The 27443-nt window shown below is 46.8% G+C and overlaps 1 protein-coding gene across 1 annotated transcript in view; it reads left to right on the plus strand.

The window, feature by feature from the left end:
* The window catches only part of SMARCAL1 (SNF2 related chromatin remodeling annealing helicase 1), a 979995-nt gene that overhangs the window by 502627 nt on the left and 449925 nt on the right, over positions 1-27443 (plus strand). The window contains exon 8 of the mRNA XM_069616809.1: positions 19778-19936. Within this exon, the coding sequence (XP_069472910.1) occupies positions 19778-19936 (159 nt within the window). The remainder of the gene's footprint in view (positions 1-19777; positions 19937-27443) is intronic.

The raw sequence follows: 27443 nt of genomic DNA on the forward strand, positions 1-27443 counted from the left end.
TTCACTGTTTGTACCTGCATTCAAATGCCACATTTTTTAGGCAATTGAAATCGTGATGTGGGTTTAATACTTGCATGCCAGGGGGGTGATTGGAAGGGTAGAGAGGGAACAGGAGACCACTCATTCTCACAGAAGTCCATAAGTGGATGCTTTCAACCTTAAAGGAGATAGTTAACTGCTTGTAACATTGAAGCTGCACTAGAATAGTCTCATTAAAACGTGTAAAGAAATCAGATGCCCCAAACAAATAAGTTTGTCCCTCCCCCACCGCCCATGAAGTTAGCGCCTCTCCCAATATTTGAAGGGTTAGCCTGGGTTTTGTTGCACCCCTGAACGCAAGCACACACACCATTCACTATATACACACACGCACACCCAGCCATCCATACATTTACGTGTGCATCCTTTCACCATACTGGCACACCCAGGCAGCCATCCATACATTTAAGTGTGCACCCTTTCACCATACACTCACAGGCAGCCACCTATACATTTAAGTATCCCTACCAAAATGATCCACACCACCACTGATATCGCACCTGCCACCGCCACAAGAAATAAGCGCAACATAACCTGCGCCAAATTACATCCACTTATCCTTCCTGCTCTCAACAATCTCTCCCGCTCATGTTCTGACCCTACAGCCCTTGTAGACACCTACAATCAGACCATGCTAAAAGCCCTTGACCTCATTGCCCCGTCCAAACTTCGTAAACCTAGACCCCGAGCCCACCTCAACTCCTGGTACACGCCACAGCTAAGAATCCTGCGCAAAGAAAAAAGGAACCTTGAATCACGTTGGAAAAGTAACCCTACTGATACTAACAAATCTAGCGTTATTCTTGCCACTCTAAATTACAAAGCGGCCATACTCCAGGCCAAAAGAGATGAGTATAACGAACGCATCGAACAAGCCCAGTCAAACCCAAAGGAGTTATTTAAAATCTTAAAGGAAATGGAGTCACCTGCAACCCCTCCTGACACCTGTTCCAAAGACAGTACCTGGTGTACTAACATTCAAAAGGCCCTCCTTGGCAAAATTACCACTCTCCAAAACAAAATCAATGACAAAAAAAACAGCCTGCAGACTAGCGTGCTGCACAAAATCCATGAGACCAGTGCTAGCACCAACGTGATACCCTAAAACTATTCTCCTTCTCTCCTTTATCCACTACTGATGTTGAGCACATCATTAATAACCTCAAACCGTCCAATTGTCAGGGCGACTTATGTCCTCCCACCATTATTAAAGAAGCATCGCACAGTCTAGCTCCTTTCATCACCACACTCATAAATTCTTCTTTCAGTAGTGGGATTGTCCCCGATAACCTCAAGGATGCCTGGGTCATTCCCCTCCTCAAAAACCCACCTTGGATGCTAATATACCCACTAACTTCAGACCCATTACAACAGTCCCCTTCCTCTTAAAGATTCTTGATCGCGCTGCATACTTGCAGATCCAGGACTACCTGGAAACCAATAATCTCCTGGGACTGAGACAATCAGGCTTCCGCCCGCGGTATGGTACGGAAACTGCCCTTCTAGATCTAAAAACTCAGATCGAAGACCTAAAAGATAAGGGCACGCTTGCCCTACTACTCCTTTTAGATCTCTCTGCAGCCTTCGATTTAGTAAATCACCAAATCCTCTGCTGTCACCTTAAAACTGCCGCCAACTTCTCAGACAAAGCCACGGCCTGGATCACTTCCTTTCTGGAAAACAGATCCATGAGTCTCTTTTCCCCCACCGCCATGGCGGATTCCGCGCCTGTCACCTGCGGGGTCCATCAAGGTTTGTGTGTTTCCCCGACACTCTACAATGTGTTCACGAAACCACTCTTTGATATTTTGGACTATCTGGGTGTCACATATACCAATTACGCCGACGACACCCAGATACTCATCCCCATCACAGGTGACCACAAAACTGACACTCTAGCCATCAACTCCATCTATCAAGTCATCCAGGCCTGGATGGCGCAGCATGAATTGTCCCTGAACGATGAAAAGACGGAGATTCTCATCCTATGCTCTCACCAAAGACTTAGCAAGCTAGACCCGTCCTTCAAATCATTCATAATTGATGGCAATACCATCAAAGTGGCCAAAGATACTAAAACACTTGGTATCTATCTTGACGCCACCTTATCACTCTCGAGACAGATTAACGTTGTCTCCTTTGCAGCATCATACACATGCAAGCTCATCACTGCATGTCGCCCATTCCCATCACCAGCCAACTGTACTACCTTAGCCAGGACCCTGGTCCTGTCGAAGATCGACTATTGTAACGCCCTCTACCTGGGCACTAACCAATGCAACATCAGCAAACTACAGATCTTTCAAAATAATGCCTTCAGAGCGGCACTTAACATCCCCAGGAACCTCCACCAGACATCAGACGGAATCTCCATTGGCTATCAGTCTCCCAAAGAGTTTCTCTCAAAGCACTATCACTAACACACAAAAGCCTCTCGCTTCAAGCACCTAGTTACCTGGCCAGCAGATTCTCTCTACACACCTCCTCAAGACCACTCAGAAGCGCCCAAACCAACTGCCTCTCCATCCCCCGCTTCAACCTCCAGAGATCTGGCGGGAGCAGTTTCCCAGTCATGGCTGCGAAACTTTGGTACTCCCTTCCCAATACACTTAGAGCAGAACCATCCTTCCTGGCCTTCAAGAGCAAAGCCTGGCTGGCAGCCCAAGAGCAGTCTGATTACTAGCATCCACTGGCACTCCGCTACACCTGCGCAAATCTGCTAGCTGCTCTGCATGATCGTTATTATGTATAGTAATTGTATAATTGTATATAATTGTATATTTTTCAAAAAATTGCATTCTTTATCATTATAATTGCCTTTATTCCCTCCACTTGTTATATTGCTGTAACATACCTGTAACCTAAATCATGCGCCCGGATGCCTTTGGGCTTGGTGCGCTTTACAAATAAATAAAATACAAATTAAGTGTGCCCCCTTTCACCATACAGGCACACATGCACACGTTATGGGGTTGAGGGGAGCCCTAACACTTAAAAAAGAATTACAACTATGCCGACTGGAAACAACAGTGACGGTAAGCTCACTGGCACTGTTGTTTCCGGGCCGGCATATTACAGTTCTGCGGGCAGTCGCTGTCCTGCCCGCAGGTAAAACCTGCCGGGCAGAACGGCACCCGCCAGCATAGTCTTCACGGAAGCACTGGCACCGTTATTAACAGTGCCGGCGCTTTTGTGGTCCCCATTGCCATAGAGTCCGATAGGACATTTTGGAAATGGGGACTTATCATTTGCCGGCGCCTGACTTCCCAGACCGCCAGGGTTGTAATCCCCTGGTGTTACCAGGAATTCGGGCGCTGGTAAATCATTATGGGTCCGGCGGCAACCTGCTGGTAGCATCGGCACGGTTACCGCCAAACCCATAATGAGGCCCATCATTTATTTTTGAAGTCACTCTGACTTCATAAAGACATTATTTCCCGTTAAGGACCGAACCATAACGGAAATAATTTCTTTGTGAAGGAAGAGTGACTTCAAAAATAAACTATTTCTTTTTGAAGTCATAGGGCTCCCCCGGCCCCATGACATGGAGGCCTCCATCCTAGGGTCTTCCATGGCATGTGGAGGGCACAGCCCCCAGACTTCAAAAAGAAAGTTTCTTTTTGTAGCCACTCTGCCGTCATAAAGAAATAATTTCTGTTACAGAAATAATTTCTTTATAAATGCAGAGTGAATTCAAAAAGAAAAAAACATTTTGGGGGAAAAAATATATTTTTCTTTTTTTTTCTACAAGTGGGGCCCCCTCCCAGGACATGTTCTGGCGGGTCCCCCGTTACGCCAGTGAAAACATATTTATATCTTTCTCCATAGTGCAGTGTGCAGCATATCTCACAAGCAGCACGTTTGTGCGTATTGCGCATGTGTGATAATCTAGGCCAGCCCAGCCCAGAGTGTGGCGCGACCCTTGATTTGTTGCTGAGTTGAGGGGGCCCCGCAGCATGGCTCGCAGGGGGGGCCCCACAAGTTGTGTTACGCCACTGGTCACTGCTACTTGGTTGTAGTCCAAGCCAGTTAACAGCACATTTGAATAATCGCGTATGTAGGCTAAGGTGACTGCTCATTTACAAAGACTTCTAAAAAGCACACCGCTCAGCTAGGGACAATCTTGATGACCTGGCATTTGACATTAACGTATGATTCCCAGCTACCTGTTAGGCTTGATTAAATAATGACAGTTTCAAGCATCATAATCAAAATTAGGAAAAAAGCAGAGTAATGTATGTAACGCCAACATCTATTCTCCCTTATAAGTTTAAAAGAAAGCAATGTTAAATGACGAAAAGAACGACCAGTGAAACGAAAGTGTGTATACCTTTCTTCCAGCTCCTCACGATGCAAGCTAGAGCTAAAAGCCCACCTGTGTGTTCTTTCCCAAAATAATGTATTAGCCAGGCCATTGCACATGCAGGTGTACACTCATTCAACAAACGTCACAGACCCCGGTTGCATGTTTCATGCTGCACACGTTAGTATGCAGTGAGTTGAGCGGGCCTCATGATGAGCCCAAGGACTGCTGACCTGTATATCTCTCGTCTCAGTGCTGTACCTCTCGTGCATTTCAATGTGCACAATGTTTTGTTCATAATATTATTTCCAAAGCGCAAACACCAGCACTAAAACATTGTTTCAAGGTGCTCACAGAGCAACCCATAAACAAGGTATGTTATTCATCCTTACAGTACATTGAGTTGTTGTGCTTGGGCCTTTAAGTGCCCACAGCATGTACTCCAAAGACAGCTTTCAAATGCTACTTCGGATACTGTACTACTGACTGTAGGTCACAGCCTATAGCACATGCATACATGTCACAGAAATGTGCACCTTGCCTATATTTTTAAATGCCACTAAACATTTTCCACAGAAGAATGTCATCCACAATAATAAAGAAGTTGGGGAATTGTCGCTCAGGATTCAATTCCTTCGTGGCAGTCTTTTAATGTTTAAACTATCACACGAACAGTGTTGAGGATCATAGTAAGTGGGAGTCCGCAATATGTAATGTAATGTGAAGTAGTCCTGCCTAGTAAGAAAAAAGGGGGTGGGTGCTTTTAGTTAATAGAGGGAAAGGCAACTGAAAAACCTGACGTGTTGATGAGTGCAGGCTGGAAGTACCCAAATCCTGGGTCCCGCTCTGGTTCTCTGGGTTTGGTGATGACACTTGAATATGTGTTTATACAGAGAGAAGAGTCCAAGAGATGATAAATAACAGTACTCAAGGTCAGGGTTATCTTCTGATGTGGGGGGTTTGTGTTGGACCTAAAGAAGTGAGCTTTTGTCCTAGTTCCATTAATGTTGAGGCATCGGGTTGCCATATACGGGGTGATTTATGCGTGTAGTGTAAGGTGGTGGGATATTTTAAAGGTGATTTGGTTAGTTGAGGAGAAGAGGCGAATGGACAAACAAGGGTACATGAAGTAGGAGTCAAACATTTGCCATTCAGGAATGTGATAGACGGGCACCACCAGGGACATCATCACTACTTTTGAGGTAGTTTGGCTCAATTTCATTTAGGTCGACCAAGATTAGTCCATTCCTCAATAGTTCTTTGCTGAAGAATTGGTGTGGGTTTGTGGTATGTTTCTATGGCGTGTTGGGTCAGGTCCTATTAGGCCACATGGGGCCAACCCAAATTAGTCCGTGGTGCAGTACTCTTTTGCTGGCAAGTGTAATGCTTGTGCGAAAATGCAAGCTAGAACAACATGGCGTCCAGACGCAGCCATTTTTGAACACTCCTCTCCCATCACAGTAATAAAGTCTGCGTTTTCGCGGGCCTCATAGCAAGTAGCAGCAAAAACAGGGCAAGGGCACATAAATATTACGAGTGGACCTACTACGGAGAATAGTTATTGTATTGCCCATTGAAGGAGGAGTACAGAAAGGGAGTCGGAGCACACTGCAGGTGCATGATAAGGGGTCTGGGAATGAATGTGAGAGAGAGGGGTGCTGGATTTTTCCACTCTCTGTCCCTTCGACTCGTGATCTGTTCTTCGGCTGAGAGCATTGTATGGCAAAAGTTAGTTAGAATCTGGTCCCCCAGGTGATCTCTTTGCCAACCTGCTGAGGGATTAAGCAGTGTTGTGATGGCCAAGATGAAGTTTTCTTCTGCCTCATGTTTAACGGTGATGTAACCTATATTCAAATTTTTATATATCTAAGTGTATGTTTATTGGTGTGTGTGTGTGTGTGTATATATATATATATATATATATATATATATATATATATATATATATATATTGTGTGAATAAAGGGCCTATAACGAGCCATTTGTGTTATGATATTATATGGTTGTGTTTTATTTCTGCTTGTCTGGTTCCAATCACTTGTTTTTGCTAAGGGTGCCGGGGAGACACAAGTGTTAGTGCTTCCCCCATAGGGCCAAACAGACGCAAAACAGCAAGTTATGTGTGGGTTTGCAATATTTCTGTATAGCTTAGGAGGGGAGGTTCCCCCAAGTCGAAGTTACCACGACTGGTGTCTAATGGTTGAGGTTTTATTGCTGGTCGCATGGTGGTGTTGGATGAATAGCCATTATTGTCTGAAGGTCATTTTTGGTTTTGTCATCTGTGCAAAGGTTTTTGGGCAGAGAGTTCCAGAGTTTGGATGGGAGTAAAGGGAAGGAAGATCCATTTCTGGTTGAAGCTTGGCACCGTTACTAGGGTATTGTTGCTGGATCGAAGTTCTCTCAATAGTTTTCAGCAGAAGAATATCCTTGTGATGGATGCACTGCCCCTGCCGTGGATGGTTTGGTGGGCACTGCACTGAGTTTTGAAGTGAACCTTCTGTTTGATCCGGAGCCAGTGTAGTGATCTGAGGGCTGGGGTGAGTTTGTATCTCTTAAATATTAGAAGCACTTTGTCTGGTGCATTTATGGCTCTTTGCAGACATTGAGTTGTGTATTTCAGGGGTCCAGGGTAAAAGCTGTTGATGGAATCTAGTCTTGAGAGTATTAGTGTGATAACTTTCAGTGGCTCTGCGTTAAAGTCCGGTAACCCATAGATCTTTCAAAGCTAGAAGAAGAAATTCCTTACCATGGTTTTAACCTGTGGTTCCAATGTGAGGTTGCTGTTCTTGAAGAGTGAGAGGTTTCTGACCTTTGTCATATGCAGAGGACAGGGTCCTATTTCTTTGGGTCAGGCGTGAGGTTTGGTGGTGTGCCAAGGCCGGTGGCTTAGTCATCATGTTTTAACTGTGGAATCCAGGAATTGGATTTCTAAAGGCAGCTACTTTTTTTATTTAAATTGAATTACACCTCAATGGATATGGTCGCGAGGCCTGCAGAATCTGATGATTGACATTTCTATACTCTTTTTCACCATATACGTATGTTTAATAACCACAAAAGCAAAGCTGAAAAGTATTGGGGTTTTAATTAAAACAAGATAAAATCACTTGGTCAGTGGTTGTCGAAATATGTCTTGTTCAGTGCCATTATTCCAAAAGGTAACGTTCTGTAGAGGTCTCCAAACCTCCTACCCCAACTCTCCCTATCAAGTTACTGATTTAGTTCTGGAAACACTGTTCTAAGGGGAAGCTGGAGGTCCAGTGTGACTCTCCTGAACACTAAGAAGTCGTGTGTCCTAGATCTATAAAGCCTTTGTTTAGAGACCAACTAATCTTTACTTAATGCAAATATGGTGGTGCAACTAACTCTTCGAATGGATTGTGTCCTCCAACGTATTCCTCATCTTTGACATATAATGTCCAGCTTCGGCTGCTTCGGAAATCTTTTCAGACATTTTTTAGGCAGAGGGGGCCTGGCATCGATTTGATGTCCCTCGAAGGCCTCAGTCGAGGGTGACGCCATCCGATATTCGTAGCACGCACGGCACCCGTTGGACTTAGTTCTGTTTTCCTGCAAACTTGTTTGCTTCGTGAAACTCTGCGCGCCTTGTACTTCATCTGAAGTACTGCTGTTATTCATCTTTATTGACTCGTCGTTCTGGGCTTAAGAAATATAAGGAGTGCGGCTCCAAGATGTCGATTACAGATCCGCATCGGGTCTGTCTGTGGTGCCTGGGCGAGGGCCACGAGACGGATTCCTGCTCGAAATGTCAGAGCATGACAGGGAAGGCTTTGCTTGAATGACTGGGGAAGTTAAAGGTAGTCAAGGTGTCCAAGCCCCATAAATCCTGACCAGCTGGACTTTCCACCGACGAGTCGAGGGGCGACTCTCCTTGTCAGAAGAAAGCCAAATGTTCACAGTCCCGTAGTGGTTCACGCCACTCTTCCTTCACGTTGAGGCGTTCGAAGCGAATGCACCGTCGGTCGCCTTCCTCGTCGTCTTCGTCAGGGGCTACCCACAAGAGAGTGACATGCCCGTCCAAAACCTGACTGCAGCAGAGTGGGAAGCTTTCCAGTTGGCTATGCTTGGCATTTTCTAGAAACAGGGCAAGGCTCAGTCCTCGCCTTCTGTGGAAGCCGGCAAGGAGCGGTCTCGGCCTGATACTCGCGCACCCTCGAGCCCGGGTTCATGGCGTGATGCATATCGAGAGGCCTGGAGAACTGAATTTTAAATTTACATAATTTCCTTTAACACGTATTGTAATCTGTACTTTTATTCTGTTTGTTCAACAATTGTAATTATAGCTTTGTAGTGCTCTTTTAACATTGTTTATGCAGGTAATATTGTGAGTTACCACGGCTAGAATTGCATCTGTGACCAAACGTTAACATTGTATTATTGCGTTAGTACAAACAAGGCCCGCGTAGAAACAGAGAAGTCTTTTTTCTCTGCAGGTGCTCAGATAGGAATGAAACTACAATCCCCAGCAGGATTGTAGCTTCAGAACTCAACTTCAATTCAAACCCGGCGTGAACTTGCCGGTGCACACGGGCAGGCCCAGTCTGCTACAATCTGTGGAAGGAGGTGGAAGAGGTAAGATTTCTACATAGCTTCTGAGTTCATCTCTACCCTCTACCAGGACATCATGGGGACGAAAGTGGCAAAAAAAGCGTATTATTGCTAAAACCACAAGTGCGCCCAACGCACGACAGGCTAACTGGGAAATAATAGAAGGAAAGACCCAGCTTATTAAATACAGTGCAGAGACTAGCAGGAGTCCCACCTCAGAGGTGTATAATGGCGCAGTTAGTAAGCAAGGTAGTGGGGGAGCCAGATTAGGATAAACAGCAGCCTAGCACAAGAAGCCGGAAAGGAGAGAGGGGGAAATCAAGACAGCCCTAGACTAATGCCTGTAGCCGAACAAGCAAGTAAAGAAGACCTTTCTCGTGCAACAGTGCCAGAAACACTAAAAGTGGGCCTGCTAAATACACGGTCCCTGAATAAACATGCACATACTGTCCATGACCTAATTTTAGAGGGAAACTTAGACTTAATGTACCTCACAGAAACCTGGTTAAAAGATCCCATCTGCCCAGTTTGTGAAAATGCAGTTCCAGAAGGGTATATAATGTACAATATAAATAGAGAGGGCGGGGCAGGCGGAGGAGTAGCAGTTATAGCCAGAGATTCTTTAAAGCTATTTAAAGCCAATTTGTCATGTAGTGGCTGTGAGACCATACAATTGAAATTTACTTATACACCGAACGACTGACTTAACATTGTTGTCGTTTATAGACCACCCTCCTTAGTCTCCGATTTTGACAACGAGATTATCTCTCAGGTAAACAACCACAAATCTACAAATACTTCAACTTTGTTAGTGGGAGATATGAATAGCTGGAGAGGAAACATGGGAGACAAAGACGCAATATTACTTGAAAAGACTATGAAGAATATAGGCTTCCCAGTAATTAATAATGAACCCACAACCCCTCAGGGGAATCAGCTAGATTGGGATTTTACTCAGAACCTGAAATCTCAAAAGGTAATAACTGAGCCATGTATTTGGTCAGACCATTTCCCGGTTACTTTCGAGATATTGTTAAACAACTCAATTAAACAAACCGAGAATTCTCACATTAAAGTACTGAGCAGAAACTTTACAAATATGGGTCCGGAGCAATTGAAACCATGCTTACTTAAGATCCTGGAGTCATTCCATGATAGAGATGACTGTGAGAAGATGTCGCAGGAGTGCTCTAAACACATGCAGGCCCTGGTGGAAAAAATTGCTCCACTGAAAACAAAATTGGTGAGAAAAAACAATAACCACTGCAAATGGTATATTGAGGATGTTAATAATTTAAAACTGGAAAAACGAACCAACGAAAGGAAATGGTGACAAAATCCAACATGGGAAAATAAAGGTAATTGGAAACGCCTAGATCTAAAGTTTAGGAAAGGAGTTAAAGAAGCAAAGGAGAATTACTATAATAAGGAAATAGCAGCAGCTCCTAACGCCACCAGCAACATATTTGAGATATTCAAGGGTATAGAAACACCTAAGACACTCGCACCTCCTCATACACCCACAAAGGAAGATTGTGATATGGTTCAAGAAGCATTTGCAGCTAAGATTCAGAAAACTAGAAACAATATCCTCATTGCCAGAAAAGCTGCAGATATGGTAGCATACTCAGGAGACACTCCAAAACTGGAGGAAAGAGATAGTTTCAGCTTTTCCCCTATCTCAGAGGAAGAGCTATGCTCAGCAATGTCCAAAATGAAACCTACGTCATGTGCAGAGAACATCCTGCCAACAAAAATTATCTTGGACAATAAAGATCGCTTTTCTCCAGTTCTAACTAGGATAATAAAAGCATCCTTCGGGGAGGGTACAGTGCCAAAGGAGATTAAAGAGGCGACAATAACATCGTTGGTCAAAAAAGCAGGCTTGGCCCAAAATGATCCTAACAACTTATGACCAATTACTAACTCACATTTTATCTTGAAGATTCTCGATAAGATTGCAACTAGTCAACTACAAAAATAATGTGGAAGTTCTGGGGACCCTACATGAACAACAATCAGATTTTCAAGCTGCTCATAATACTGAAACACCATGTTAGATCTACAGAACCACATGTTGGATTTGGTTGACAAAGGCAAAATCGGGAATATTCTAACTAAAAGGAGACCACTCTATTGATAGTGCAAAAATAGCAGAGGTCTAAAGCATCATAGACTCTAAATGCAGCAACACTGGATGTGTTTGAATAACACCAAGACCGAACTAATGATCTTCGGAACATGACAGGCAAGATCTAAACTTGGTGAGGAATATAAAGCCTTATTTATTAAAGAGGCCAATATTCTGGTGATGTCCCAAATTAAAACACTCAGGATTATGGTCGAAGCATCAGTGGGATCAGAAGTACAGGTTAACTACCTGCATAAAAATAACGCCTACTATCTGCGCCTACTGAGAGCCATTAGACCTTTCATCAACGAGGAAAATACAGCCACTATTGCGAGAGCGATCATATTATCAAGATTAGACTATGGCAACGCCTTATTGCTTGGAGCCACCAAGAGAGATATAGAGAGGTGTCAAGTAATGGAAAATGATGCAGTTCGCATAGTAAAGGGAATTAAAAATAGAGAGCACATCACGACAGGGAGAACATCTCTACATTGGCTCAGAGTGGAAGACAGAGTCATTTTTAAAGCTATGACAATAGTCCACAGGTGCTTATATGTTGATGCACAGAGTTTCTTTAAAAAAACTTTTCTCAATCTATATCCCTTGGAGACTCTGGCTTGGTCAACATACCACGCGTTATTCGCGCGTCAGGCCGAGGCCTGTGAAGGCAGCACAACATTGGAATAAGCTGCCTGCTGCTCTCTGGCAAGAAGAACGTTATCAGAGCTTCAGGAAATCACTGAAAACTTTTTTTTTCAATAAAGGGCCTTGCAAGAGACTAGACACATTTTCTACTCACTAATTGTTAGCAGAGATTATGATTTGATTGACCTTTTCTGGCTTCTCAGCCTGCAGGCATTCAGCGCGTTATAAGCACACACATAAACATAAGGTTTCGGAGGATCACTTGAAATGGAGAGAGTTGTCAAAGTCTCTGTTGCCATTGGAACCTTCAAAGCCTTCGAAGCCATCAACGCCAGTTTACCGGCTCAGCCCCAGGTTCTATGAACTGGGGGCTGACATCGAGAGCCCAGGAAGGCTCTGGCTAAAGTCGACACCTTTGACGCTTTCGACACCTCTCGGCCCCATGTCAGAAAATTCTTTTCTCCCCCTAACTAAAAAGGATTCTTTTAGGAACCTCACTTCAATTTTTGAAGAGGAGGAACATTCGGAATGGGGAGGATGCCCCCTTTGGGCTCCAGTATGGGACTCCTGTGCCGGAGTACCTCATTTCTGAGGAAAGCAGGATGCAGGTCCTGTGTGTCACTTTGCATAACACCAGTGGCATTTATAGCTCTCCGGAGTTGGAGTTCGGCAAGCCGGAACCTGGGGAGCATGCCGACTCTTAAAATTGACACCTTATCTCTAAGGTGTTAGAGTACTTGGACTGGCCCAGGCCTCCAGTGCCTTATGATCAGGATGATCTTACAGATATTTTTGATAAGGGTCTTCCTACGGACCCTGTGTTTCCTTTCCATGTGGCTCTTCAAAAGAGGGTGGCCAGGAATTGGGAGACCCCAGAGACTAATCCGGCGGTGGACAAGTCTCTTACATGAAAATACCACCCCTCCAGTAGTGACCCGTCTATCTGTCCCAACACCCCACTCCAAAGAGTCTGGTGGTTCAGGCAGCTACAGCTACCTCGAAGCAGGACACGTACCCTATGATCTCTCCTGATGGGGACGATAAGCGCCTTGATGGATGGGCGCGGAAGGTATTTTCGGCGGGGAGTATGGCGTTGAACTCAGCCAACTCCACCTGTGCACTTGCTGGTGTTCGTACACTCTGTCGAGTGCATCTCCATGGCGGCGGAGCACATTCTAGAAAGGGATGAGAGGGATGGCTTTCTGGCTATTGTTAACGGCGGCAATGAAGCCATGTGAGAGTCCCTCCAGTCTGAATTGGATTCTGCGGATAGTAATAGGCATATCCATGGCTACGAGCACCCTAATATGCGTGGTTGCGGAAGTTGGGCTTTGCACCTGATGTGCAGGCTTGTTTTATCAACATGCCATTTGACGGGTCTCATCTTTTTGGCAGCAAAGCTGACTAGAGCCTTGAGAAGTGGCAGACCTCTAAGGCGGCAGCCAAACCTTTAGGCGCAGCTGTTCGGCAACCTTAGCCTTTTCTTTCCAGCGGACAACCGTGGAGGGGTAGATCATTTGGCTACTACTCCTCATTTGGAAGGGCGAGAGGAATGGCCAATCAAAGGGGCCCGCGAAAGTTCCCTCGTAGTGGACGAGGCAGAGGTGCCAAGTCCGTTCCAGCAGCAGCCTCTTTACCATCAGCCGCTGCAACGGCTGCTTCAAAACCGCTCTGAAGGCTTCAGTCACAGTTCTACAGTGGGGGGGGCAGGCTGTCTCAGCATCTCGAAGAATGCCGAGCCATTACTTCAGATGTGTGGGCTCTGGAAACAATAGCCCACGGCTACTGCCTTCCCTTTCTAAAAAAGCCTCAGACCAATCCACCGGGGAAACACTCTTTGAGGATTCTGGATCTGCTCGTTGTGCAGGAGATTTTAACCCTGATAGAGAAAGGCGCTATAAAACCAGTTCCTGTGGCGGAGAGGAACAAGGGTTGGTATACCCGATATTTTTTTATTCCCAAATTGGACGGGGGACTGAGACCCATCTTGGACTTGAGATACTTGAACAAGATCCTCAGGAAAGACAAATTCAATATGGTTACTCTTTCTCAGATCCTTCAGGCCCTCCAACTTCAGGATTGGTTGGTGTCATTGGACCTTCGGGATGCTTATTTTCGTGTGCCGATCCATCTCAAGCACAGGAAATACCTGAGGTTCGCCGTTGGCGGCTCGCACTATCAGTTTCCAGTCCTACCATTCGGGTTGACCTCCGCCTGAGGGTATTCACCAAACTGATGGTGTTGGTGGCAGCGCATCTCAGGATAGGGGGGATACATGTCCACCCCTACCTGGACGATTGGCTGATCAGGGCACGTCCTCCCGAACAAGCCTTGGATCATCTCAACATTACCTGCCACTCCTTTCACAGACTGGGCTTCTCCCTCAATTTCAAGAAGTCCCAGATGACACCTTCCCGACAGCTCCTGAGCTGTTTTGGATACTTCCTTGGGAAAGTGCTTGCCTCCCAAGGTGAGGGCTCAAGACATTCTCCAGATGGTAACAAAATTCCAGAATGCCCAGAATCTTCCGGGCTTCGAGTTCTTGAGGTTGCTCGCCCTCATGGCATCCTGCATTTTCCTGGTGCCAGGGGCCTGCTTGCTAATGCAATTGCTTCAATGGGCTCTCCGATCGTAATGGTCCCAGTTCTCAGGAAGATGTCGGACCAACTACAGAATCCGCCCAGAGTCTCAAGGGATCTTCTGTGGTGGGCCTGCAGGGACAATGTTCTGAAAGGCGAACACTTTTGGCAACCATGGCCAGCGGTCACTGTAGTGACAGATGCCTCATTCACAGGGTGGGGAGCTCACGCCAATGAGTTGACTATCAGCGGTCGTTGGTCTCCATCGGAGTCCAAGCTACACATCAATCTTTTGGAGCTGATCGCGATCAGACTAGCACTGAAAGCTTTTCTGCCCTCTGTACGGGGAAAGAATGTCCTGATAATGACTGACAATACAGTGGCCATGGACTACCTCAACAAGAGAGGAGGCGTAGGGTCACTACCACTGTGCAGAGAGGCAATGCAGCTCTGGTATTGGGCTATTCTAGAAGGAATCTCTCTCTCAGTGGTTCACCTGGCCGGGGAGGCGAACACGGCGGTGGACGCTCTGAGCAGGCAGAGCAGTCTCCCACGAGTGTGAAATAACTCAGGAAGTCCTTCAAGAGATCTTCGCCATTTTTGGAACCCCTCAAGTGGATCTGTTCGCAACCAGTATCAAACGGAAGTGCAAACTGTACTGCTCAAAGTTTCCTCTGAGAGGAGCTCTAGGAGATGCGTTTGTGGTGGATTGGGAATTCCCACTGCTGTACGCGTTTCCTCCCGTCCCTGTCATTCCTCAAGTAATCAGGAGGTTAAGGATATTCGGAAACCGCATGATCCTCTTTGCCCCAGATTGGCCCAGGAGAACGTGGTACTACCTTCTAGACATGTCCATCTGTCCTCCGATACGTCTTCCACAAAGGGAGAATCTTCTCTCGCGAGAGGAGGGTCGTGTTCTCCATCCAGAGGTCCACTCTCAACCTTCATGCTTGGTTTCTGAAAGGTTGTGGTACAAGGATTGGGATCTCCCGGATGACGTGATGGAGGTGTAGCTTTCGGCAAGACGGCCATCAACGGCGAGACGGCCATCAACAAAGTCTATGTACCTTTGCCGTTGGAATAAGTTTTGTGACTGGTGCAGAGACAAGAATATTAATCCTTTTCAATGTACGACACCGGATGTTCTATCCTTTCTGCTCTCATTGGCACACAAAGTTCTTCAGGTTAGTACCATTAAGGGTTACCTGGCAGCGCTTGAAATGTTTAAGCGCTCTTCAGAGGAATGTTCCTATCTTAAGATCCCTCTGGTCACTCAGTTTCTAAAAGGGCTCATGAATGTGCTCCCACCTTCTACATTTCAGGTTACGGCGTGGGACCTCAACCTGGTTTCAAAATTTCTGATGGGTGCTCCTTTTGAACCCTTGCACTCATGTCTATTGAGGTTTTTGACCTTTAAGACTGTATTGTTAGTCTTACATCTGCAAGAATAGTGAGCGAGTTGTAAGCGCTTTCTTCTAAGCCACTCTTTGCTATATTCCACAAGGACAGGGTTGTTTTGAGGGTTAAACCCTCCTTGTCTAAGGTGGTTTTGGACTTTCACCTACGGCAGAAAATGTTGCTGCCATCATTCTACCATCCTCTGCATCCTAGTAAGGAGGAGGAAAGGCTACATCAGTTGAACCCTAGGAGAGTGTTGACCTTTTATATTTCCAGGATGTCCAAATTGTGAGTAGACGACCAGCTCTTTGTAGGGTACACCGAACACAGACTGGGCCAGGCTGTTTCCAAGCAGACCTTGTCTAGGTGGATCATCCTCACTGTTTCTGATTGCAACAAGCTGGCAGGAAAGGACCCTCCTAAGTGGGTTTGCATGCACATTCCACAAGGGGCATGGCCACCTTGACTGCCCTGCAGAGAGGGGTCCCTATTAAGAACATCTGTGATGCGGCAACATGGTCATCTATACACACGTTTGCTAATCATTACTCTCTGGATACTTCCCACGCTCAGGATGTTGCATTTGGTAAGGCAGTCCTTTATTCTGCCCTCTGAGAATTCTGCATGTCTAAATTCTTCTCCCTCCGCCTATCATGGATACTGCTTTGGGAGTCTGTCAAAGATGAGGAATACGTTGGAGGGCACAATCCATTCGAAGAATAAGTTACTTACCCCAGGTAACGTTCTTTCGACTGGATGTTCCTCCAGCATATTCCTCATCGCCCTCCCAACCTACCCCTCTGTAGAATTTCCGATGCTAGTGCATCTTTCGTTCCCACAAGGTTGAGTACTGTCCTGCCCATATTTATGGGTGCTTCTGATACATGAGGAGGGAAAACAGAACTGAGGCCAAAGGGCGCCGTGCTTGCTACTTATAACATCGGATGACGTCGCCCTCAACGGAGGCCTTCGAGGGACACCGACTCGACGCCCTCGACACAGGTCGCCCTCTGCCGAAAACATTTTTGAAGCAGCCAAAGCTGGACATTACATGTCAAAGATGAGGAATACGTTGGAGGAACATCCAGCCGAAAGAGCATTACCAGGGATAAGTAACTTATTTTTCTTAATAAATGGCACAGACACTTAACAATCTTTTACAGTTTTAACTGAAAGAGCACCTGCATGGTACAACCAGTATTTGTGGTGGCATATAAACCATGCTAATTGAGATCTCGTCTTGCTCCAGACACTTGGTGAAGATTGACTGTTCATGATTTCTCATGTAAATGACTGAACGGTGAACTCTCACTTCCACACAGCCGAGAATTCTGTGGCCTAGGCCCTTTTAAAGCCTGGTGGTTTCTTTTCTGATTCATGTCCAGCTACAGGTAATTAAGGTACACAAAGATAAAGCGAAGGGCAGTCGAAATTAATATTTTCTTTGTGTATTTATTAAACAGCTAAAACAACCACATTTAAATTCAGCTGTCTAGAAAGCCGTGTGCAGTTAACATGCAAATTGTCAATGTCAATTTTGCCCCAACAGCTAAATTCATACCACTTGTGATTCTTAGGTGGGCTGATTTCCTTTGGTTGTTGCCACTAATGCATTGACTAAAGGACATATCCATAAGTGACTTTGCTATATGGAAAGTGGCCTGACTCTAGTAAGCACTATGACGAGTCAGAAGACATCCTCCCTTTAACAAGGAGAATCAACTACTCTCCCTTAGCTACCCCCAGGAAACTGCTAAAAAAAAACTCTAACTCATGAAGAAAGAACTGAGGTGCCATATGGGTATATGTACCTCTGTCAAGCAAGTCCTACAATGCTGAACGCGGGGAAAGACTGGGACAAGGACACTCCATCTAGAGGAGAGAATAGAAAGAAACACAACCCAGTATGAAGGTATTTTCTCAATGTCCGAAAAACAGCTAATCAGTAAAATAAAAGGAGGACTAGAACACAGTGTTAATAAGAAGCTTATCAGGAGAGGAAGTAGACTTGGTGATGAGAATATTTGTGGGGACTTCCGAAATCACAGAGTACAACGTTAATCATTGTGTACTCACAGGTGTGGAAGTCAGTATTCACCTGTAAACGACGTACCCGAAAGTATACAGAATACGACGCTGCGTATCAACTCTGTGAGATCAGAGAAGCAGAGAGACTGGGAACAATCAAAGAGCCGGCACACGGCAGAACGGCTGTACCCGTCATAGAAGGATGACGCAGTATGAAGAGACAGCCGAGTTGTACCGAGGAACAGCGGAGCGTCCACTACAAGAGAGATGGTGGCCGCAAATATACCCGGGAGAAAAGGAGGACTACCAACAGTTCCTTCATTGGTGTCAGCAATGCTGGTTGGGGAAAAGCTAACAGCCTCCCTGGGGAAACACGGAACGTGGAAAGCAGCACCAGAGGGGGCTGCAGCGGTGAAAAGCGGTATGGAGGGGGGCAGTGAAAAGGAGTCGGTCTTCCGCCTGGGAAGTAGGGAAAAGTGGGCGGGAAGCCGGGTATAAAATATATTAATATATTTGAAGGTCATGGTTGACAGAAATACTTGGGACTAATAAAGGTGCACTTGACAGGATAGAAGACCAAGTGACTGCCCAACCATAAATAGGGTATGGTACAGCGACAAATACCTCTTACTTACCCTTCAATGTGCCCACGCACATTTTGTTGAAATAAAACCGTTACTGGGCACCAGGACAGCACCAAGGATACACAGGGCACAGGAAAGTCAACCAATGGTCTATGAACAATGAAGGCTGTGAGTCAACTAATCCACAGTGGGGAATTTGTGCTTATAGCCGACTCGTACAGGACAGGGAAACCTAAGTGGGCATTAGTTGGTTAAAAGGAGAACCAAGTTTGCCTCGGGAAAAAGGTGCATTGGTAATGGTTATTTTCTTACCACCGGAAAGACCAGTGGAAGGAAATTGTCCACCTTGGCAAAACCAAGAAAAGAAAGGGAACCAGCTAAGACCAAGGGTAGCGGATTATCCTCCTTGGCATTGATATATCTTACAAGAAGGCTGTCGTCCCAAATAAGAAGGAAGTAAAAAGACCAGGGAAGAGGATTGTCCCTCTGAAATTAAGAGGAGTAAATTACAGGGAAGAAAAGAAATTCCCAGTTGGTTACAGATCCGGCCAGTAAGGGAACCTTACTGACTACTGTTTCAAGATTATTTTGGATTGCTAAATGTTCTAGGTTGAACGTGGTGCATTGACTGAGGGATGAAAGGCTACAGGGAAGCAGTCAAGCACATTGCCATTTTCCACTTTTTGTAGAGTGAGACGTTTGAGTGTGAGGGTCAAAGTAGGTTTGGACACAGAATAGTAGATCTAATTTGGAACATCCTGACAGAGGCTGGACCATTAGTTAGTTTTGTAAAGGCAGGGAAAACCCTCATAGTTAGGGATAGTGAGGCTTTTTCCCACCTCCTTTATTATTTAAATAAAAGTATTGTGGATCAACTCAAACTGTCTGTCTCCTTACTTTGGCCCCTCACAACATTTTCAAAAGCCACCACCCTCATTTTACGAGTTTTTTGCCCAACTAACCATACAATGTTTGGTTGTATAAACTGCCTGCAGCTCTCACATAGGTGTCCTACACTCTGGCCCTTTTCTGATGTTGACTGATGCAGTCTTTCCTCGTAGTTGTATATTTTCCAGGCTGGTGCTGGCTCCATTCTCCCCACAGATGATGGAGCATATGTTTGAAATCTTTATCTCAGAATTTTTCCAAGGAGGTGTTTTGAGCATTGTATGGTTAATGTCCTACCTGTGACCAGCCTATTGGATTTACCTGTTTTGGAAAGGCAGGAGAAGGGCTGCATCTATATGCGAAAATGGGCAATAGAGTGAGCATGGGCATGGGATGCCTGTAGGGTAGGTTTACAACTGCATACTGACAAATTACTTAGCTGGATCTTTTCCCTAGATACAACGCGTGATGCCCAACTAATGTAACATTTGTAAATGTTCCTTATTATCCAGTCAGTTACAAGTACACACCAACCAATCCATTGTTATTTTTAATGCTCTAATATGTTCTGTTCTTTTCTCCCCTTTCCTTTTCCGTGGTCTCACCACAGGCTTTTCAAAGATGGCTACCATCAGTGAACTCTGACAATATCAACGTGATAGTGACCGGCAAAGATGGACAGTCTGGGAGCTTGATAAACATAGTCAGCTATGACCTCCTTGGCAAGATGGACAAAAAACTTGTGGAAGCTGTTAAAGTCATAATTATAGTAAGTATCCAGGTTTTGTCACCTTTAGGCACACTCTTATGCTTGGAGCACAGCTGCTGTCCAAGGTAGAGCAATCTGTTCCAATGATTGTGAAACCACTAGTTAAATCTGCAATCTCCATATGAGCATGTGCATATCCTCCATTGCTAATAGATAACAGGTAATTGGGTCACGTGTTCTGACTTAAAAATTTGCGAATATAGAACTGGAAAATATAAGCTTTTATCACCCTGATATTTCAATAGTAGCATGCGACAGATCATCAGTTCATTGTTAAACTAAGAATCCCCAGCTCCTTTGAGATTCTGAATTTCTTCTATTAATGGGAAGCTGACATGTATCTCGTGTACAGCTGCAGTGAGAAAATGAGGAGCAAGTTCAGTAGGCAAACTATCCACGGTTTGGATAAACACATTTAAAAACTAAAAATGATACAGGGAAACATCTTCAATTCCATCAGACTCATAAGCTCAAAATCAGCCTGTTTTTCTATTTTTTTTTAATTTTGGCGTGTTTAATTCTTCACTGTATAATTAAGTCCACCAAATGCATCACTCACATGTTCAAAAGTACTGAAGTTATATAGTGTTGTCTCCTCGTCTAATATTACATAAAGCCCATCTTCCTTAGCCAGATTACTGGAGTGGTAGTAATATGACTGTGATGAATCCTGCGCAGTCATCCCTGATCCCCAGTCTAAAGTCTCCACCCATGTAGCCAGGGGAAGGCAGCCACTGCCTGATCCTGACCCCGCGGTTGGTATGCTGAGGGTGGATCACATGGGAGGAGATGGTTGTCAAGGGAGAGTGGTGTCTCCCGCAGTATTCTTTAATTCCAGAGTTTGTGATGGCATGTTGTCGTTATTCAGAACCATTTAATTATAAAAACCTGAAACCTACTTTTCTCAAACAAAACTCTATTCATCCTTCAAATGTGCATGAATAGTCTAGAACACATCTAACACCTAATGTTTATGATGATTGCTTTTATTTTATTTAAAATTTGATTTTATTAGTGTTAACAAAGAAACAAACAAGATGGAATACACATTATATGGTTCACCGTTGTAAGCATATGGTTGCATGAAAGAGATGATACACATTATATCAAAGGACTTGAGCAATATATGTTACATTGCTTATTTCAGGGTGTGTCCATCATGACTAGAAAACTGTACCCACCACCCTCCCTTCCTCGATTTAGCACACATCTATTGAATGTTATAGAAACGTGGGGACATTGAAAACATTTTAGTCACATTTCTGTTGTCTGGTCGCTCTGAGACCACCTATTGTAAATTCTCTTCCATTGCTGTCTGTCGAGTTTTGCCTTTTCATCAGGACCCGGCAGGCTCCTCCGATTGGGACTCAGTTAGTTGCGAAATGTTTATTTTTAAAGTCCATCCATAGGGCTTCACATTGGGTGGCCTTGCCGTGTAGAGAGGCGGTTATTGATTCCATTAGGGAGATGTTTGTGGCCAAAGTGATCCATTCATTCTTTCCAGGCACCGTTGTGGATTTCCATTTAATCACCAATAGGGCCCTGGCCGCTAGTAATAGGTGGGGGGGGGACATTGTCAAATCCTTCACTCTAGTTCAATCATCTTCATCTTTTTCTAGGCTGAATAGTATTAGGTAGGGGTAGGCGTCTCTTTGAATACCTTCTATTTCTTTAATCCACCCCAGGACCTCATTCCAGAATACTTTAATGCGCGGGCAGCCCCACCACATGTGCCAGTAACTGGCTATTTCTCTGCATTTCCTCCAGCATGTTGGACTCATTGTTTGGGACATTTTAGAAAGTCTAAGGGGGTCGTATTGCCATCCCCCCTGCTCGCTTCTTTGTTCAGCGGAGCGTGGGAGAGCGGTCGCCGGTAGCCCTGAGGGAACTGCAGGCCAAGGAAGCCCTGCCTGGCCCTTGCGGGCCTCCGTGAGTTGTTTTTGTTTGAAAAATTGATTATTTGCTTTCGCACTCTGAGCGCGTTGTTGTGCCTGCTCCCCCCTCCCATTTCCTGGACCTCCTCTCTGTTCCTGCCCACCCCCCCTCTGATTGGCTGTCGGGCTGGTTCCCTTCTGACCTACACGACGGCCGCTCCCCCTGCTCGCTTCTTTGTTCAGCGGAGCGTCGGAGAGCGGTCGCCGGTAGCCCTGAGGGAACTGCAGGCCAAGGAAGCCCTGCCTGGCCCTTGCAGGCCTCCGTGAGTTGTTTTTGTTTGAAAAATTGATTATTTGCTTTCGCGCTCTGAGCGCATTGTTGTGCCTGCTCCCCCCTCCCATTTCCTGGACCTCCTCTCCCTTCCTGCCTCCCTGCCCACCCACACCCCCCCCCCTTCCTCTCCTCCCTCTGCCTATAACCACCCCCTCCTGGGCAGCCCTCTGCGGCTAAGGGCCCCAAGGCCAAGGGCGACTCCTACAGTTGCGGCTCCCTGTGTGTCTGCAGGGGCCTCTTGGCGCTGTTCCACCTTGGTTAGTTCCACCTGTTAACCTGTTAATCCTGTTAACACTCACAAACTTAGGTGGCCTCTCCACTGGGTACCTGATATGCATTACTGTGTTCACTGTGTTCTGAATCTGTGGTAAACTAGGGTTTTTCTCCCCCTGCTGGATTTTCAAACTTAGGTGGCCTTTCCACTGGGTACCTGATATGCATTACTGTGTTCACTGTGCTCTGAATTTGTGGTAAACTAGGGCTTGCTGCTCTCTTCCTGCCCGCCCGTGTTTGTCCTACCCCCCACCCCCCTCCCTCCTATCCCATGGTGCTCTCTATCTCACCTATCTTTTCTAACGGCTTCTTCATTGACTATCCTGCTCTCCTCACTAAATCTGGTAGGAAAAAGTTTAAAAAGGACATCCTGGTCTCCAACCCAGGCCTCCCTATCGCTGACACCTACACCAGTGCCTCCTCTAAGGAAACTCTCACTGACATCCTCTTTTTCGTGCCTTCACCTGACCTATGGACCCTTCATATGGTCTCTGTGCTCTCTCCTTTCTCCTCTTCTCCCATTAATGGTGGCACCCGCTGGGACGTCCTCTTGGCCTCCTTCCACTCCTCTAAGGCCATCATTAATGTCTACGCTAATGGGACCGTCTTGGTCCAAGGCCCTCGGGCCAATCTTCACCTCTTTGATAGACGCTTCCCGCGCCTCATCAACTTCCTTTCCTCGCCTGCTGTCCCCCCTCCTCTGTCCTCGGCTACCTTGCCTCTACCCTCCCTCCCTGCCCCCTCCCGTGCTCCTTCTTCTCCTCCGCAGGGCATACCTCTGATCTGTACCACTCCCCGGAAGTCCTTCAAAGATGGCAACCTCCCCCACATTGCCACTCTTAACTCTCGCTCTGCTGTCAAACATTCCTCTGATATCTGTCGCCTTCTTGAGGAACTGGACCTTGACGTGCTCGGTCTCACTGAGACATGGTTCACGGCCAGCTCTGTCATCAGCTTTGACATACTCCTACCTGACGGCTACAAGATCCTCTCCGTGCCCAGGCCCAACCGTGCTGGGGGGGTGTGGCCCTCATCTTCCCTGAGTGGATTCCTGCCACTGCTATTCCCACGCAGACCTACTCCTCTTTTGAATGTCTTGTCTGCCGACTCTCTCTCTCTCTCCTAGCCATTCCCTTACCGTGGCTACTATCTATCGGCCACCTGGTCAAATTTCCTCCTTCCTTTCCGAGTAGGCGGACCTCTCCTCCTCACTCCTGTCTTCAACCACTCAACTCCTCTTTCTTGGAGACTTCAACATCCACCTGGATGCCTCCTGTCCCCCCTCTGGACTCTTTCGCGACCTCTGCGACTCTCTCTCACTCTCTATTCTCCCGTCTGGGCCAACCCATTCTGCTGGGCACAATCTTGATGCCCTGATCTCTTCTGACCTTCCCCTCTCTGTCCCTCTCTCCACCCCTCTCTCCTGGAGTGATCACTTTCTCCTCTCCTCTCACCTCACCCTCCCTACCCCTCAGGCAAAGCTACCCTCATCACTGCCATCTTCCTTCTCGGTCATCCGACCCATGAAGCGTGTGTCAGTTGAGGCTTTCGCTGCCACCTTCTCGCCCCCTCTTCCCCCCTCGGCTGACTCCCACCCTGACACAGCCCTCTCCACTCTACTATATCTGATACTCTTGATATCCTTGCCCCTGTTATGAGAATCCGCCTGAAGCCCAAAGACAAATGTAACTCCTGATATGACTCGGGTCTCGTCACCCTTAAACGCTTGTGCAGGGTGGCAGAGAGGAAATGGCGTGCTTCATGTTCATCCTCTGACAAACTGGCCTGTCGCGTGCTCCAAAGGCAATACCGGCTCTCCGTTCTCACCAAGAAGAGAGCCCTTATCCAAGCCCGCATCACTGCGGCATCTAACAATTCAGCTGAACTCTTTAAAATCTGCAAGGAGCTGGCCAACCCTGCTGCAGTCTCTACCTCTCCTGTCCCCTCCCAGGCCCTCTGTACGGCACTGGCCTCTCACTTCATTTCAAAAACTCAGGACATCTTGTCCTCACTCTCCTCCCATCACCCCCCCCCCCCCTCTATTCCCTGCCCATCCTCTGTGTCATGATCCCTGCTTCCAAGGGGTCAGGACTTGCCCCACGACCTTGGAAGCATGCCCATAACTCTGATCCCAGGAACCAGCCAGTCCCGATTGGGACCTTTTGGACCTTGTCCTGGCGTCAGTGGCGCCAGGCTCATGATGGTGACCGGTCCCGGCACTGGAAGCGCCGGGCTCATATTAGGTAAGAGTGCTTGGTGGACCTACCTGTAGCAGACCATGCTGCTTACTTACCAGCTAACTGGTCTCCTGATCCTTCTCTGCCTGGGACTACTTTTCTGTCTGGGTGGAGCAGGAGCCACTCCCTGGAAGCAGAACACAGGAACTCTTCTAGAAATCTGGAACTCTTTTCTTACCTGGGTGGGGCCGTGGAAGAAGACGCCTAAGCACTACAGAAGGCTATTTAAATCACACCCGATTGGTTTCACGTGCTTCGCGTTATTCTGCATCTGCAGCAGGACGCTCACCGTGTCAGCTCCAGGAAAACTCCAGCTCCAGATCCTGTGAATACGAAATAACCTGCTGGAATCCAACCTTCAGTTTTCTTCAGTCTTCTGCAGCTCCTGCAAGACAAAGGCACAGGTTAGGCTAAAGTAAAGGCAGCAAATTTACTTACCTAATCCAACGGCAACATCTGAAGCGCCTTTTTCTGCCTTTCTCTTCCGGCATCCGACATCTGCAAAGAGAAAGAACATCGGTCAGTAATATTTAACTACAGAGCCTGCTTACCTGTGTTACGCCCGTACCAACTCAGCTCGCGCTGCATTCCAGCACCTGCAAGGCAAGATACTTCGGTTAGTAACGCTTAGTTACAAGACTGCTCACCTGTGTTACGTTTGCTTCCAATCTGTTCGCGCGGCTCCTCGGAACCTGCAAAGACAAAAGAGACATTACGGTGCATTCTACAGCGCTAGAACAGTCTTTCTACTTACGTGCCATTAGAAGGATAATCTTCATCGCCACAGCATCTAAAAAGGGAAAAGACAAAGACTTTAAGACTTAAGACTTTTGAAAGAGAAGAGAACAATCAAAAGGAACTTTATTACTTACAAGGCACGCTCATGCATTAACGGCGTCTTCGCTCTCAGCAAATCCTCTGCTATCAAGAGGCAGAGCTCGCATCCAGTGAAGCAACTGGACCCAGCGCCCCTGCACAAGACGCAGGATGGAGAGCCCGGCATTTACCTATATAAGGTAAGCGCATTATCCACCCAGTTCCACGGGGAAAGAAAGGGCGAGAGGGGCAAGGAACTTTCCAAACCTTCCAAACACTAATACCTTGGTTTACCCTTGCAGACATCTCACTCTTCAGCTTAAACTGTCGGTGGGAAGGGGGCCCAGTCCGGGAGCAAAACGAACCCTGCGCCTAACACTGAAGACAGTATCCTCGCCAGATCAAGACCTGCGCCTCCGGGGGAACCAGGTGAGCGTTACACTCTGGCCCTTCTGCAGCCACCCCTCCTCTCTCCTTCTCTGCCGTTCCCCTTTTTTCTGCTGATGAGGTTTCGAGACAAGTCCGATCTATGAAAGTCTCGTCAACACAGGACCACCCCTGCTCCTCCAAAACTATTAAGGACCACATCAACTCCTTGGCTCCTGCCCTTGCTGACTTCTGCAATCACTCCTTCGCCTCTGGAGTCTTCCCATCCCCTCTCAAGCACTCCCTTGTGCACCCCCTTCTTAAGAAACCCTCTTCCGACCCGTCCTGCCCAGCTAACTATCGCCCTATCTCTATCACTCCTTTCCTGGGCAAGCTCCTGGAGAAACTTGCCATCTCCCAGCTTAATCTCCATGCTGAATCTGTTGGTAGCCTTCATGACCATCAGTCTGGCTTCAGAGCTGCCAGAAGCACGGAAACTGCTCTGCTGAACATCCGTGAGGACCTGCTCTCGAACCTTGACTCTAACATTCCATGTGTTCTCATTTTGCTTGATCTCTCTTCTGCCTTTGATACTGTCAACCATACCATCCTGCTTAACCGTCTCCGTGATAACCTGAGTATCACTGGTCAGGCTCTGGCTTGGCTGACCTCTTTCCTCTCAAATCGACCCTCCCAGGTCCAACTGGGGTCTTTCCTGTCTGACATCTTTTTCTCTACCTGTGGTGTCCCCCAGGGTTCTAACCTCTCTCCCTGGCTGTTCAACCAGTATCTGGCACTTCTCGCCAACCGCATCGCTGCTCTCTGCCCCAACTTTCAGTGCTATGCGGATGATACCGAGCTCATTTTCAGGCTACCCTCGGCCTCCTCTTCTCCTTCCCTCATCTCTGACTGTCTTCCTGCTATCCAGGAATGGTGTGCCGCCAACGACCTCTGCCTTAATGCCAGTAAGACCGAGATTCTACTCATCGGCACAACCACTCCCTCCTTCCCTGCAGCTCTCTTGCCGGCCTCTCTTGGCCCTCTTCCTGCTCCTACCTGCAAGGCAAAAAACCTCGGGGTCATCTTCGACTCCACACACTCCTTCTCTCCTCACATTTCTGACGTTTCTAAGAAGTCACACTACCAGCTGCACCTCCTCAGAGGTATCCTTCCTTTCCTCTCCTTCCCCCAGAAGCTCACTGTCTCCAGAGCCCTGGTTCTCTCGAAGCTGGACTACCGTAACAGCCTCTATCTAAATCTGCCTGCCTCTACTCTCCGCCCTCTGCAACTCATCCAGAACAGGACTGCGAGACTTGTCCTTGGCCTCAAGCCCAGGGACTGTATCTCTCCAGGACTGAAATCGCTTCACTGGCTCCCTGTGGCTGCGAGGATTAAGTTCAAAACCCTCTGCATTGTCCACAAGGCCTTCTGGAGCCTGGGGCCAAATTATCTTCAAATCTCCCTTCCTAAATATCTTCCTTCTCGAGCACTTCGCTCTTCCGCCTCCAACTCCCGCAGGGTCAGCCGCTTCTCCAAGCAACGAGTTGGGGGGAGATCTCTCTCCGCAGCAGGGGCCTCCCTCTGGAACAGCTTTCCTGCCTCCCTGA

The sequence above is a fragment of the Ambystoma mexicanum genome, chromosome 9 (genome assembly GCF_040938575.1).
Source record: "Ambystoma mexicanum isolate Mex_15411 chromosome 9, UKY_AmexF1_1, whole genome shotgun sequence".
NCBI lineage: Eukaryota > Metazoa > Chordata > Amphibia > Caudata > Ambystomatidae > Ambystoma > Ambystoma mexicanum.